Source organism: Castor canadensis, chromosome 1, assembly GCF_047511655.1.
Source record: "Castor canadensis chromosome 1, mCasCan1.hap1v2, whole genome shotgun sequence".
NCBI lineage: Eukaryota > Metazoa > Chordata > Mammalia > Rodentia > Castoridae > Castor > Castor canadensis.
The window spans coordinates 135766086-135781990 of NC_133386.1; the positions used below are offsets into that span (position 1 = coordinate 135766086).

General features: G+C 33.0%; 1 protein-coding gene and 1 pseudogene across 1 annotated transcript; one reads left to right on the forward strand and one right to left on the reverse strand.

The window, feature by feature from the left end:
* Positions 1–400: 400 nt before the first annotated feature.
* On the reverse strand, positions 401–1378 carry LOC109676028 (olfactory receptor 10AG1-like). Its single transcript, XM_020152561.2, has one exon. The coding sequence runs from the start codon at positions 1376–1378 to the stop codon at positions 401–403; it is 978 nt and encodes a 325-aa protein (XP_020008150.2).
* Positions 1379–14124: 12746 nt separating this feature from the next.
* On the forward strand, positions 14125–15061 carry LOC109676616 (olfactory receptor 5L2-like; annotated as a pseudogene).
* The last annotated feature ends 844 nt before the right edge of the window (positions 15062–15905 follow it).

Below are 15905 nucleotides of genomic sequence, written 5' to 3' on the forward strand. Positions count from 1 at the left end.
AACTGCTTATATTCAAATGTTATTTGAAACTACTGTTCTGTATACTAGATTATCAAAGCAGAATATCAGCAAATACAGGTATGGACAATTAGGAAACTTGGTTTTCATTATATTTAAAGCACAAGACATAATATTTTGAACTGTGCTCATGTATTTAAAGGGAAAAGGTGGCACACATTAAAACTGTATGTATGAGAAAGTGTTTAATCATTATCACTAAAAATCAAAGAATGACTGCTATCTATACAAACAGGGCAAATTTCAAGTTAGTAGTTACATGTAACAGAAGTAGACTATAAGCTACATTTCATTACATTCCCTGAGAGATGAAACAGAAATTCAAAATGTTCCTCTATTAACTTTGTGACAAAATGAAACTATTCTGTATAAATCCAAAGGACTATGTTTTAAGTAATAATTTTCTCAAAGCTGTTATCACCTCCTTGTTCCTAAGGCTGTATATCAGTGGATTGAAAATTGGAGTCACTACTGTATAAAAAAGAGAGAACAGTTTGTCAGTTCCTGCAGAATGATTGGATATTGGCCGAAAGTAGGTAATACTAGCAGATCCAAAAAATAAAACCACAACCAGCAGATGGGAAGAACATGTGGAGAATGCTTTAGCACGTCCTCTAGCTGTTGGCAGTGTCAGAATGGTAGAAATGATTTTGATGTAAGAAACAAGTATCAGTGTAAAAGGAAAGGCACCAACCAACATAACTACTACATAGACAGACAACTCATGCATAGAAGTGTCCCCACAGGCTAGTTTGAGAATGGGAGGTATGTCACAGAAGAAGTGGTCAATTTGGTTAGAATTACAGAAATGCGAAGAGAATATTTGACATGTTTGCCCTATCTGGATTGGCATTCCACTGAGCCAAGATCCAGCTAGTAGCTGGATGCACTTCCTTGGGTTCATGAGTAAAGGATAGTGCAGAGGGTTACAGATGGCCATGTAGCGGTCATATGACATCACAGCCAGGAGGAAGCTTTCAGTGGTTCCCAGTATAAGGAAGAAACACATTTGAGTGGCACAGTCCAGCAGAGAAATACTTCTATCCTGTGTCCAAATATTGACCAGAATCCTGGGGAGAGTGACAGATACATAACAGATTTCCAAGGAAGAAAAATTTGCCAGGAAAAAATACATGGGTTTCTTCAGTGCAGGGTCAAGCATGGTTATCATGATTATAAGGCTGTTTCCAATTAGAATAATTATGTAAATTATGCAGAACACTCCAGATAGGAACCCTTGGAGGTCTGAAAGCTCAGAGAATCCTAGTAGGACAAAGTGCTTCACTGTAGAAACATTGTCTTCTGCATTTATCTCTTCATGGTTCATGTGTAGGAAGATTTCATCAGAAGTAAGTGTCATCTCACTGTCCTCAGAATTGGCTTTTTTAAGTATATCAAGTGATGGCACACATTCTTTTTTTCCCCTTTCCCTATAACAATAAAAACTAGGTTTTCTAAAATTATAGGTAAGAGTATTTTTCACTATTAATAAATATCTATATGAAAAATTTTGGTTACTTTTTTCTTTTTAAGAGTTTTTGGATTTACTTTTTTATTAGGATGAGATATTTTACATACTATTGTTCATTTCATTACCCAGAATCTCAAAATCTGAATTTATTTTCTATATAATAATACTTTTCTTTAGCTTGCCATGTTAAATTCCTCACTTCCCAAATCTGTGTTATATTATTATCAATTCAAAATTTATTTCAACATTCAAGTATATATTTTATATGGCATTTAATACTTTTTAGAAATTAAAGTAGTGTTGTATTGGTATTGTAGCTATGGATTTGCCATGGTATTTTCAAAGTCTTGTTCAGTTTTTATGTTCTGCATACCTATGTAATTTTCTTATTAACAAATTACATTACACGATCATGTGTTATGAAATATTGTCACTATCATATATTATGAAATATTGTTTAATTTAAAAATTGTATTTATATAATTGCGTGGAAGTTCTATAATTCTGGTCAGGTTTTACAGTAAAGAGAAAAATAAACATAAAATGATTTCTGTCCAGAAAGCATATAAAATAAATCTAAATCTAACTAATACACGTTTGTATTACAAAGACATATCACACAATACTCTTCTCCCTGATTGTTCAACATCATTCACTCTCTCATTAATTGCTGCTTTTTTCAGATCTCATTTAGTCCACTCAGTCATTTTAATTATGCATATATGTGTTTATACTTCCATACATATATGTGTATTGGGTTTGATTATTTTTATTATGTTCTTTCTTCATCTCTAATATAGATGATAAGTTTTTCCATAGTATCCACATTTTATGTGCAATATGCAATATAGTTTTTTCACAAAATTTGATTTACTAACTTACTGAATAAATGTCTAACAAGTCAAATGTTTTCCTCTTTGAAATAGTCCCCAAAATGTGAGGAAAGTAAGAACCCAGGCCAGTTTCAGACTAAGCATGCCTTACCTCTATATCTTTGTGCAGGTTTATAAGATGGGTGAGTGAGAGTGAGGGTGTGCAGACATTATTGAGGTTTCTTCTGGTCTTAAAGAAGTCACATTACACTTCACTGTTTTTAGATGAACTGGGTCACATCCACACTATTTGGTACATAATTTAAAAGCCAAACATGACTAACTCACTGCAAGAAGGAGATACATCATGAGCCAGGGCTCATAAGTTATAAAGATGTGAGCTTCAAAATCACAGACACAAATGAGGAGGTGGGAGCAGAGAGCACAAAAGGTGTGCATCCTCAGAATTTTCTGTGATTGAGCAAAGGAAAACTAATGTAAGTTATAGTTAGAAGTAAAAAGTTCTGGTCTGCTATTGCATAATAGGGTAAATACAGGGAACAATATTTTACTGATATTAAAAATGAAAAGTACACCAACATATTTCAGTCACCAAAAATAACCGGTAAATATTTGAGTAGTGAGGTACTCTTATTATTACACAGTGCACAGACATATCAAATCATCACAAGTTACATATTAATATGCAGAATTTTTACATATTAGTTAAAAACAAAAGCAAAGAGTTAGAAAGACAAAATATGAAATAGAATTGTCTGTCCCTCCAGTGATGTAATTAAGTTTCCCAAATGGCCACAAATCACTGGCTAACAGTTACACATTAATATATGATTTCAGTACAAAAATGACTTTTTTCTTTATATAACCTTAAATTTTTTAAATAATATTTCATTCAGGTATTCAATTTTATCCAATCAAGAGACTTAGACAGGAGCAATGGTCAAAACAAACAAGGAATTATTTGACAAAGGAAGGGAGGAATGCAAATCCATTTCAACAACATGCATTCACTATCTTGCTCATTAGTTATTTGAAATTGTTCTTTTTATGAGCTACTAACCTCAGGCCTGGTATATATATATGCTTGTGTGGCTTAAGCATACATTTTAGTTATATATGTTACACACATTAATCACTTAAGATGTTAATATTTAAATGACAATGATTAAATGATTTTAATCATTAATATCTGGGTTCACTGTGAGATCAGGCACTTTGAGTTTTGATCTCATATAATCTTAGAATAATTTCTTTCCAAAATTTTACAAAGGCTATCTGAACTAATGTTTTGAAATTTAAAATAATCAGTTAAATTCTTTTAATATTTCTTGCAATTAAATTTACTGATACTAAGCATATGAATAATTTGTTAAAAATACATTTTTATAAGAAAAATGTAGTGCACGCTTACCTATTTGGGTGGAGGTTAAATACTATACTTATCAGTATTGGCTGAATAAAATAGAGAGAAAGGAGGAATCAGATTTTCAAAATTTAGGTAACTTAGTTTATTTGAAACAGAATGTACCTAGCTCTCAAATATCTTCTATTGTCACAATCCAAAATGTTCTTAAGTACTACCTGTTCTCTACTCTGGGGATTACCTCCTATTCCATGCTTCCTTCTAATTGAATGAAACCATTCCCCCAGCAACTCAGTGAGGTTTCTTCAACCACCAAAATTTCTGTTACACCTTTTCTTCTTTCAATTCTCCGATTCTGTTCCTTTTTTGTGTTATTATTAAGAAATATGAACATTGAAAATGTAACTAAATTATAATTTTATGTTATTTACAATTCAAACTGAGATATGTTTTAAAAGATGCAAATGTGCAATGCGTAAAGTAGAAAGAATGATAGTTTCTGTCATTGAAAAGTGAGATGTTAGACTTCTAGGGCTGCTAAGGCACTTCTATGACCTTCTTTCTCCCTATTCACCCCAGCCAGCAGACCTCAGAATCTACCAGAACATGGATGTGGGAACAGAGCAATGGACAGAAGCCCTCACCTATTTGTTGTTAAGTGAACAGATTGGACATGCGCATCAGAATTTCCAGATACAAAAATTTGAAGGAGAGGTGAGAAGAGAGGTGACACAAAACTGTATACACCTGTAAGTAAAGGCAAAAACAATAAAAGGAGAAAGAAAAAAATAAAATAAAATATCACAAAAAAACCAAAAAATTTGGTCAGAAGAGCACACTCATTTAGAAAAGAGGCTAGAAAATGTAAGTTTCAGTTGAAGGGCCATGAGACCAGCTAAGACTGCATTTCTATCATTAATGGCCCTCAATTGTAAAAATCCAAACTTCCAAGTAATGACTTACCAAGTGTATAGTCGAATACCAGCTTGAGTTCATGAAGGCATCTCATTGTTATGATTAAAAAACAATGTGTATTTGTATCACCCAAATAAACAGAAATATGTAGATATGTGCACAAAACCTTCAATGGAGAAGAATGTTTGATTTAGCATTATGAAGCAGGAATACATTTACACAATTTAAAAATTAATGACTAGATACAGGAAAGAAAATGTTTTAGAACTATACTGCATAAGCCGGCACCTGTGGATCACAAAGGTAATCTGATCTGCCTGGGAGGCTGAGATCAGGAAGATGATGGTTTGAGGTCAGCCTGAGCAAAACTTCATGAGGCCCCAACTCCAAAATTAGCAGAGCAAAATGGAAGGGTGGATTGGATCCAGTGGTAGAGTGCCTGCTTTGCAATCATGAAGCTGAGTCCAAACCTTACTTTCCCCCATCACTGAAAAAGAAAAAAAATCATCATGGCTATACTTAAATCCTATCAGTTTTTGAAGGTTCTATATTCATTCAATGTTTTTGAGCTTTAACGATTTTTTACTTATTTGGTCATACTCCTAGCTATTAAAATATATAACCTCATTTGTGTCGAATTTGAGTATTAATTAAGTTTAATGATATTTGGCCATTTTTAAGTAATTTTGTGTATTTTATATGTTTTCTTGGGTAAACTCTTGGGCACATTATTATATTAAGTTGTTTCATTTCTTACTGTTAAGTTTGGAAATCCTTTAATACGTATGAATATTTCCCTTGTTACAAAAGCGATTTGCAAATGATTCCTTAGTTTGAATTCTTTTCAAAATGTCATCATCAGAACAAACTATTTCAATTTTAATAAAGTCCAATTTATAAATATGTTCAATACATTGTGCTTTGGTAACATTCTTAGAATTCTTGCCTAACACAAGCCACAAGGATTTACTTTCATATTTTTTCAATTAATTCTACTGTTTGAGGTTTTAAATTTAAATATGATGATAATTTTTGTATAAGGTTTAATTTTTCATTAGTGTCTTTCTGTGTATTTGTTCAACCTTTGCTATGTAATTCACTTTTTTCCAGCTTCAAATGCAATTTTCTAGGGACAAAAAACAAAAACAAGTTTCAATCATAGGAACATAGATGTGCCAAGGTCAAAAAGTAACTTCCCACACTTTCTCAATGGGTAAATGAGTTCAGAAAAAAATAATATAATTGGACAAAATTCTCAACTGCAATAAAAAAATCTTAAATAGAACTAAACTCAAACAGCAAATCGTTATATTTAAGAAATTATAGCCAACATCCATAAAAATATTCATGATCTCTTAGGTTTTTGGACATGGCTATACACATCACCAGCTTGCACCTACATAGAACAGGATCCCTGTCAGGTCTGATTATTTCAAGAAGACTAACAGCTGTGTTCACTGCTGTAATTGGCTAATGTTACTTAAAACAGAGTATGGTAGTAAAACTCCACAAACAACCAGGTAGTTATTTTCCCATCACGCCTTTAGATGACATTAACAGAGAAAAGCAAATGTGGGCCTTTTGGTGAGTTCTTTCCCCAGTCTACCAGAGCCTACATGACCGCTAGGCACCAGTAATCTGACGTGCACAACACTTGATGAAAGGATTTACATATCCACATTAAATTCAGATAGTACTTTAGATAGAGTCTAGTCTGAATCAAGTTCCCCATCCCAAGAGAATTATCCATATACTGCTCTCTTTTATAGACATTGGTATTGAACACCTCTGGAATTGGCCTGTCCTTAAAAAAATTATATTATGAGTAATTACCACATCCAGAACTTCTGTTTTATTGGAATATAAGGGAAAATGGAAAATAAGAATATTAATATAGCACTCACAATACAAGTCTAGTTATCTGCCCAGAGACATATTTTTTTGACTTTAGTCACATTTATTCACAGTTTAAAATATCCTAAATAGTAATGTTCTTCATTTTTCTTAGCAAATATTTATTGATCTACTGCAAGTTGTAGTTAGACCTGAATCTTTTTTATCAGAAGAAATATGCAAATCCTATTGTGACTCCAGGATATCACGATTTTATCAGATAAATGTGAATTTTCAGATTGTGGTACTAACTAACAGATGAACTAACTTTATATTCTAGGTTTTGCTCAGTCAGTGCCAACCCTCCCACTGCACATATCTACATAAATCTAAAACCACAGAAAACAGATGAGCTCAATCCAAATAGGTATTCCTTAACCCACTGATTCTTTTTTTTCTTCATATATTCACATGTGCATACATTGTTGGGGCCATTTCTTCCCCCTGCCCCCCACCTTCTCCCTCTCCCCCCTCACCCCTTAGCTTCCAGGGAGAAACTTTTCTGCCCTCTTCCCAAATTTTTTTGAAGAGCAGACATGAGTAACAACAAGAAAGACAAAGCGTTTTGGCTAGTTGAGATAAGTATAGCTATACAGAGAGATTCCTAGCATTGCTTCCAGGAACATGTATATTACAACCCAAATTGATTCATCTCTACCAGAGCTCTTCACTACTTCCCAGTCCCCTTCCCATATTGACCTGTCGTTTGAAGGTTACTTTATTAGCTTTCTAACTATAGAATATTTTTAGAAAATATGTAATACTACATGTAAGATACTAAAGATTATTTTAAAATGCTGACTATCAACAAAATTGCCATACATATTTTATTGAAAAACTATTCTTTGTGAATGTTAGTGTGTGTAATTACAATGGTTTATATACAATTCAATTCATCATCAGTTGAAGTAATTTCAATGAATAAGTAAAAAGCAAAAAATGGATTAGAATGTATAACTAAGCTAGTGATTTCTACCTTGGATGCAGCTCTATTCATATGGCATTTAAGTGTTTGCTCCAAGATTATTTTAGTTATATAAATACTTCTGTTTCTAGTTTCTGCTTCTTAGCATCTGGGTATCACAAATATATAACAGTGCTAATAAATTGCTAAGTGAAACTTCATATAGAGAATGTAAGAATATAATGTAAACTTTTTCATTATTATTTTCTTTCTGTACATTTTATCTTTTAAATTACACCTAATATAAATATGTGATTTTTACTGATTCTAACAATGGGAATCATTTGTAAATACTTTGTAGTTCCTAAATAACCATAAAAACAACAACAAAAAATTATCTGTGTTATCACACAAACACACACACACTTCCCAAAATGTGGCAATTTAAGAAGGGTTTTATTAGGAAAACAAAATTTTACTATCACCATATTTTCTCTAGATAACCATGCATTCTTATACATACTGTTAGATTTCTAAAGAAAATGAAATAAAACATTTACATGTTAAGAATATGAAGACTTTGTATCTGTGTGTATTGATCTATAACCCCTCATCTCATGGAATTTTAATGTTATGCACAATGATTTTTACCACTGTTGTCTTTCACAAAATCATTCTAAGCTGAGAGTGGTGGTTCACAACTATAATTTCAGGTACTCTGGAGGATCAAGTAATACAACAAATTGGAGACTCCAGGTTTAATTGTCAGTAAATCAAAAATATCCTGGTATATAAAAAGTAAAGATAATCCTTTATATCATAAAAATCCATGAAATCAGGACTATAAATTGATGTAATTCATATTATCAAATGTTTCTGAACAAAATGCTTGCAATGAGCTAGAAAGACTAAACACATTCCTTTGGAACTTCTTACCAAAGGTTGATGATTTTATATTTTGTCTATTTTATTACTATAGACTCTACTATACACTGAACGTACTTTCTCATATGCATTATTAGCAATCTAATTACATAGATGTCAGTCCTTTTATATAGAATCCCACAGATTTTTTTTATTTCAAAGACCATTTTTTCAACATATTCCTGATGATAGTGCAGTGAAATATATTTCTTTAAGCGTAATTATTTGGCACAGTGATGTGGCTTACAGGGGGCAGAAATAACAGGAAAATATTTAAGTATAGCTAGCCCAAAATGTTAGCAAGTCCCCATACCAACAAACAAGCAGGGTGTGGTGATGAATATTTGTAGTCAGAACTATTTAAGAGGCATAAATAAGAGGGTAAGTATATTTGACCAGCTGGGACATAAGCACAAAATCCCATATGAAAAATAATTAAATTGAAAACAATGCTAGAGGTGTAGTTCAAGTACAAGGGCCTGAGTTCAAAATCTAATATTCCTCAAAACTTATCCTTTTAATCAAAATGAATGCTCTTTTTACATTGAAATTTATCAAATTACTCACATAATTCTAGAATTTTAAATAAACTGAGACATCGTGAAAATCTCATGAAATAAGGCAAAATATTATCCATGTTAATTAAAGCTAGAGGAACCTTCAAAGGGGTCTCAGACACAGAAATTGTGCTTCACTTATTTCCACTGAACAACTGCAAGAGAAAGTTTTTTGGATTACTCCTGCATTGTGCAATTGCAGAAAGTCAGTACCACACAAACATTGCTCTCTCAAACTATGGCATCATGAGCACTGGAGAACCTTCCGTATTAGCCATGTTCTAAGTGACTTTTTATGATATGAAAATCAAGACATCACACTTAGAAATGGAATTGACATGCTTTCCACTAAATTCCCATTGTTGAGTGATGTTTCAGGCTAGGCACAATACCTACGCCCATTGGGATGTGCCCTGAATCATGATGCAGTCTACTGAATAATAACTAAGTCAATCAGTCAACATAAATTTGAGGGTAAAATATGCAACATGACTTCACCATGGAAAACTGCACTCATGGAGTGAAACACTGCCCATAGCTTCCTTCTCCTCTTTTCCTTTTTATTGGTGTATATTAATCTTAAAAGAGGTTTCATTGTATATATATCCACACATACTTTGATTAAATTCACTCTCTCTGTTATACTTTCAAATCCCTATTTGAAAATAATTTTTTGAAGTTTTAGGAAGGATTTATTTTAGTATAACAGGATAAAGTATAGACAAAGTGGACAGAAGAGAAGAGAGAGAATCATTTCCTGTTCTCTATGCAAGAAAAGGGAGCAAAGATTCCTCTTTTAAAATAATTTTAATGAATTTCAATATTCTGTCTTCCAGTGCCTACATAAAGAACTTTGATCATGTTCACGCCATCACACTCACATTTCACCATCACCTCTTCACTGCCACCCAACAAGTCCCCATTTTACATATTTGTCTCCTTTAGGTCTAGTTTCCTCATATAAGAAAGAGCATGTGCTATTTGTCTTTTTAAGACTGTATTGTACTAAGAGATGGAGATTTTTAGATATAGATATTTTCTTAATAATGAAGACATAAAGAACCAAAAATCATATGTTCTTCCTTATATGTGGACTGTAGATCTAGGGCAAATGCAGCAATGTTGTTGGATGTGGGTCACATGATATGGGGAGAGCACATATGGGGGGAATGGGGATAGGTAGGAAACCCAAAACATGATAGCGTTTGATGTCCCCACTGCAGAGGAGCTAATAAAGTAACCTTAAAGCGACAGAGGTCAATATGGGAAGGGGATCAGGAACTAGTGAAAAGATCAGGTAGAGATAAATCAACTTGGGTTGTAACACACTTGGCCATGGAAGAAATGCTAGGAATCTCTCTGTATAGCTATCCTTATCTCAGCTAGCAAAAACACTTTGTCTTTCTTATAATTGCTTATGTCTTCTCTTCAACAAAATTAGAGATAAGGGCAGAACAGGTTCTGCCTGGAAGTGAGGGAGTCGTGGGAGGGAGAGGGAGAGGTTGGGGGGAAGGGCCCAAACAATGTATGCACATGTGAATAAATGAGAAAAAATTAGAAATAGAACAAAGTAGAGAAAATATCTGATAAAGCAGTAATAGAAATCAAAAGTAGACAAAATTAAAACAATGTTGGCAAGATAAATATATTATGAGGACCATAACAAAAATCCACAGTGTAGAAACAAATCTTAAAAGTAAGGACATCTTATTTTTAAAATACTTAATTCTCACAATTCTGGAGGACCAAAGTCCAATATCAAAGCATAAGAAAATACTGTGCTCTTCCTGAGGTATGCTCCTTGTTTGCAGATTGCAGAACAATACACATTTAAATAATACAAATTAAAGAAAGTTCAGCAAAAATTTAAAATGATATGAACAGACTAGGAAAAAGTGAAATGGGTCAATTCATTTTTAGTTATAATAATCTTAAACACATTGATTGAAGACTCAGTATTACTAAGGTATGAAATCTCTGTAGGTTGCTCAATTGATTCAGAGAAATTTTTCTTTTGTATCTTATTTTTATAATTTAACAAAATTATGCAAATGTACAAAGTAAACTAGAAAAGTCTACAATTTTGAAAAGTTATAAATTTGGAAGATTTACATTAACTGATTTCAATATTCAATATAAACCTAAGAAAAATAAAAGTGTGATATAAAAATTAAAGAAATATAGATCAATACAATAGAATAGCGGTTTGAAATATACACAAAAAAATCATGTTTATTTTTCAAAAGATATAAAGGTTGATCAATGGAGAGAAGAGTCTTTTAAGGAAAGGTAGATCAAGTATATATCCACATGTAAATGATGAAATCAGTCTGTAAGTCATACCACATACAACAATTAACTCAAATGATCATAGAACCAATTATAATATGATAACTCAAACAATTTCCACATCATGGCATGTAGAAAATTCTTTGCATGGAAAAATATTTGTGTGTTGTGAATTCTAAAGAACTATCAATAAAAGAAAGAATGTAACTTAAATGTCATCACAATTAACATTTTTATATTAAAATATCAGTATTAAAAAATAGAAACATAAGCCATATACTGAAAGAAATTCTTTCCAAGTATAGTGTATTAAAGAATTTTTATCCAGAGTGTAGAAACAAATCTTAAAAGTATAGACATCTTATTTTTAAAATACTTAATTCTCACAATTTTGGAGGACCAAAGTCCATTATCAAAGCATAAGAAAATACTGTGCTCTTCCTGAGGTATGCTCCTTGCTTGCAGAACAATACACATTTAAATAGTACAAATTAAAGAAAGTTCGGCAAAAATGTAAAATGATGTAGGAAAAAATGAAATAAAAAATATCTAAAATTTCAAAACTTACCTTAAAATCACTTAGAGGGTAATGCCCAATTGGGAATAACTATATTGGAAACAAATAAAGCCCCCAAATCTATTGTTTTAGCTTCTACTTTAAGAAATTAAACAAGAAAAGGGGACCAGGAACTAGAGAAAAGGTTAGATCAAAAATAATTAACCTAGACGGTAACACACACACACACAGGAAATTAATGTGAGTCAACTCCCTGTATAGCGATCCTTATCTCAACCAGCAAAAACCCTTGTTCCTTCCTATTATGGCTTATACTCTCTCTACAACAAAATTAGAAATAAGAGCAAAATAGTTTCTGCTGGATATTGAGGGGGTAAGGGAGAGAGGGAGGGGGCGGAGTGGGTGGTAAGGGAGGGGGTGGGGGCAGGGGGGAGAAATGACCCAAGCCTTGTATGCACATATGAATAATAAAAAAAATGAAAAAAAAAGAATTTAAACAAGAGAAACTAAATGAAACCACCAGTTTTGGAAAAAGAAAATTAAGTTTGCCCAATTGAAGTGATTGTGTGTTCACCATTGCCTTTGTTAAACATGCATTAAAACAAATGTCTCATTATTGTTAGTTTAAATGACCTAGTGTTTATATAAGGTTTGCATATCTTCTGTAGTTTACCACATTAGAGTAGACATCTTATTCTTTTTTGTTCTGTTTTTTTTTAATTGACATAGAATGGTTGTACCTATTTTGGGGGACACAGTGTAAACATGCAAACATTGCGCAAAGGTCAAACCAGGAAAATCCACATATCTTTAACATTAAACATTTACCATTTTTAAAATTAAACATTGAAAATATTCTTTCTGGATACTGTCAAGTATACATTATATTTTTGTTAAGTATATCCAGCCTACTATGGAAAAGAACTCCAAATTATGGCCATTTTAAAAACAAATTCCCTAATGATACTCCACAGAGATTTTGACTCTTCCATGACATAAGATTTTAGGTCACATATTACTGATTTTGTTATATCAATGGAGTTCAATAATTGTTTTACATAAGGGATACATTTCTCAAGAGTTTAATTTACATTATAAAGTCTCTAACCATGTAATACACACATGTAAAATCTTCAATCCTGAGGAAGAAGTGTTCATGCTAAGGTTTGTTTTATATAACTAGAATCTAGTTACTTAAAAATGGAAATGAAATGTATTTTCTGAAGAAAATTTACTTAAACTATCTAACTTAACTGGTTTCTAGTTAGTGAATGCTAATGAGAACTTTTGTTCTGGGCATTTAGTATTAAAATGTTTTGCCTTTTATTGAGAGACAGTTGAGGACAGAATACAGTAATTTCCTCTGTAATATTATACATTGATATGCATAGAAATACAGACTAAACAACAAAATAGTACATTCTTTCTCTGTCTCGCTCTCTCTCCCTCTTTATTTCCCTCCCTCCTTCCTTTTCTTTTCCTTTCCTATACCAAACTTATGAGCTCTATAATTTAGTAACAAATATGATCTCCTTATTATGGTGCCATTGCCACCATAATTCTGAAGGTGGAATTAATGTGTCAGCATTCTGGTCATCTTATCAGGGAATGACTATACCTCTACTCAGAAAAGAAAATTGATACTTTTGTATTTGCTTTGAATTTACCACAGTCAAGTTTGTTATTATTAGTGTACAACAGTTGAAACACAATTTTCAAGGAGAATTTCTTCTTTTAGAAAGTGTCTTAGCACTTTCTTTTCTGTTTTGGGTCAAATGATGAAAAAATTATGACTTCACTTTATAATTTGTTTGCATTTCTTAAAAAATTTGTTGACACTATAGAAACATAGAGTGTTCATGTTCTACACTACCTTCACTGAGTAGTCATTGCAGTGATCATGAAGCCATGCATCTATTCTCCTGCAATCTGAGGAGGAGGACAGAAAGTAAATTTACTCAACGTCCTTATTCCTTTTCCTAAAGAGGATGGAAAAGATGGCTTGTCTTTATTATACATTGAAAATCATCAAAAAAACAGTTGATATTTTACAGAACCACAATAGCTGTTACACTGCCTGGACTTACTTCTTAACATTCTCAGTGAATAAGAATTGATTACAGCATCTCACTGAGTCTATTTCAAAGGCCATCACACTACCTACATGAGGAAAACATCTGAACTACACAGCAATAGTTATTGGCTGAGAATCTCATAAGGCTATTGCTAATGCTTATATTAATTTTCACCAATGGAATCCACTAAGTTACACAATTTGCATTATTCTGACAATTGTTTAACATTTTGAGAATTTGACAACTGTGTTTCTCTTATATTTCATGTACATATGTTTCAACTTTGTTATATTTCCTCTTGTTTTCTCCCTTGTTCTCACATAAGCTAATCATTTTTCATTCACTTGACTAGTAATGAAGTGACAATGGTAGAGGGAAACTGTACCACTGTGACTGAGTTCATTCTCCTGGGATTATCAGAAGACCCTGAGCTGAGAGTCTTCCTCTTCCCTGTTCTTCCTTCTCGTCTATGGAGTCACACTCTTCGCCAACCTGGACATGGCCTCACTGATTCAGCTCAGTTCTCAGCTGCACAAGCCCATGTACTTTTTCCTCAGCCATTTGTCCTTTGTGGATTGCTGCTACTCCTCAATCATTGTGTCAGAGATGCTGGGTGACATCTTAAATAATGACAAAGCCATTTCTTTCCTAGGGTGCATGCTGCAATTTTACTTATTTTGTACTGTTGCAATCACTGAGGTCTTCCTGCTGGCTGTGATGGCCTATGACCGCTTTGTGGCCATCTGTAGCCCTCTACTCTACACTGTCATCATGTCCCAGAAGCTCTGCGTGGTGTTGGCTTCTGGCTGCTACCTTTATGCATCCCTGTGTGCTCTGCTTCATTTATGCTCAGCTCTTGGGATTCAATCCTACAAGTCAAATGTGATCAACCACTTCTTCTGCGATCTACCACCTCTCTTAAGTCTTGCTTGCTCCAATGTCACAATCAGTGAGATGTTGCTGTTCATTGTAGTCAATTTCAATGAGATTCTGACTATAATGATCATCTTGACCTCCTACTTGTTTATTCTCATCACTGTCCTGAGGATACACTCTGCAGAGGGAAGGCACAGAGCATTCTCCACCTGTGCCTCCCACCTCACAGCCATCACTGTCTTCCATGGAACAATCCTTTTTATTTATTACCAGCCCAGTTCTGGTAATAGCCTGGATATTGATAAGGTGACTACTGTGTTCTACACTATAGTGATTCCCATGTTGAACCCCCTGATATATAGCCTGAGAAATAAGGATGTGAAAGAATCGTTCAGAAAGGTGGTGGGCTCCAAAATATTTCCCTAGAGAATATGTCATTGGTAGATCTTAGAGTCTCAAAATGGAGACAATGCAAGTATGGAGAGGTAGGCTGAAGATTTGGAGTGGAAAGAACAGAAAGGAGCAAAATAGTTATGAGTGATACTTTTTTTTTCACTTACCATTGTGTCTTCAATTTATAAAAGTAATATTAAGCATTTCAAAACATACAGTGTAGTTATACGTTGTTCTTCAATTTGCAGTGTTTTTTAATTGATATGTATGATAGTACTGTTAAGACATTATAAACCTTTGTACATTTAATGAAGAATTCATGAATATAATAAATTTTCCCTATATATTTTGGAAAGTATGTTAATCTTAAAAATTGAATTCCTGATGTTTTACCATGAAAAACAACTTCTTGCTAAACAATGTATGCACAGAATGAGAATTCCATGTTATGTATACTGCCAATTGATTTTTGTTGTTTCCTTTGAAGTTTTGGTAGCTGTTGCAATTTATGCTGTTTTTTGGAACTTCAGACAAAATCTGTTTTGAAAAAAGTGACTATAATAATGATTATTTCAAAAGGATCAAGAAATGTCTTTCACACATGTGCAAAGTGTTTAGAATAACCTCAATTCATTCTCATTTTGACTCTATATCTAACTCTCTTCATGATTATAAATCATTTGATAACCTATGATGATTGCTGCATTTCTGCCTTAGATGTATTTCACCTCAACTTTAACTCCTTAGGTTCATGTTACATACAAAATCCATTGAGAAAGATGAAATGTTTATGCCCTTGTCAGTGGAATTCTAAGCACTGTTCACTTCTTTCCATGCACATTAGATCTTCATAGAAAATTTGTCACTTTTGTCCTTT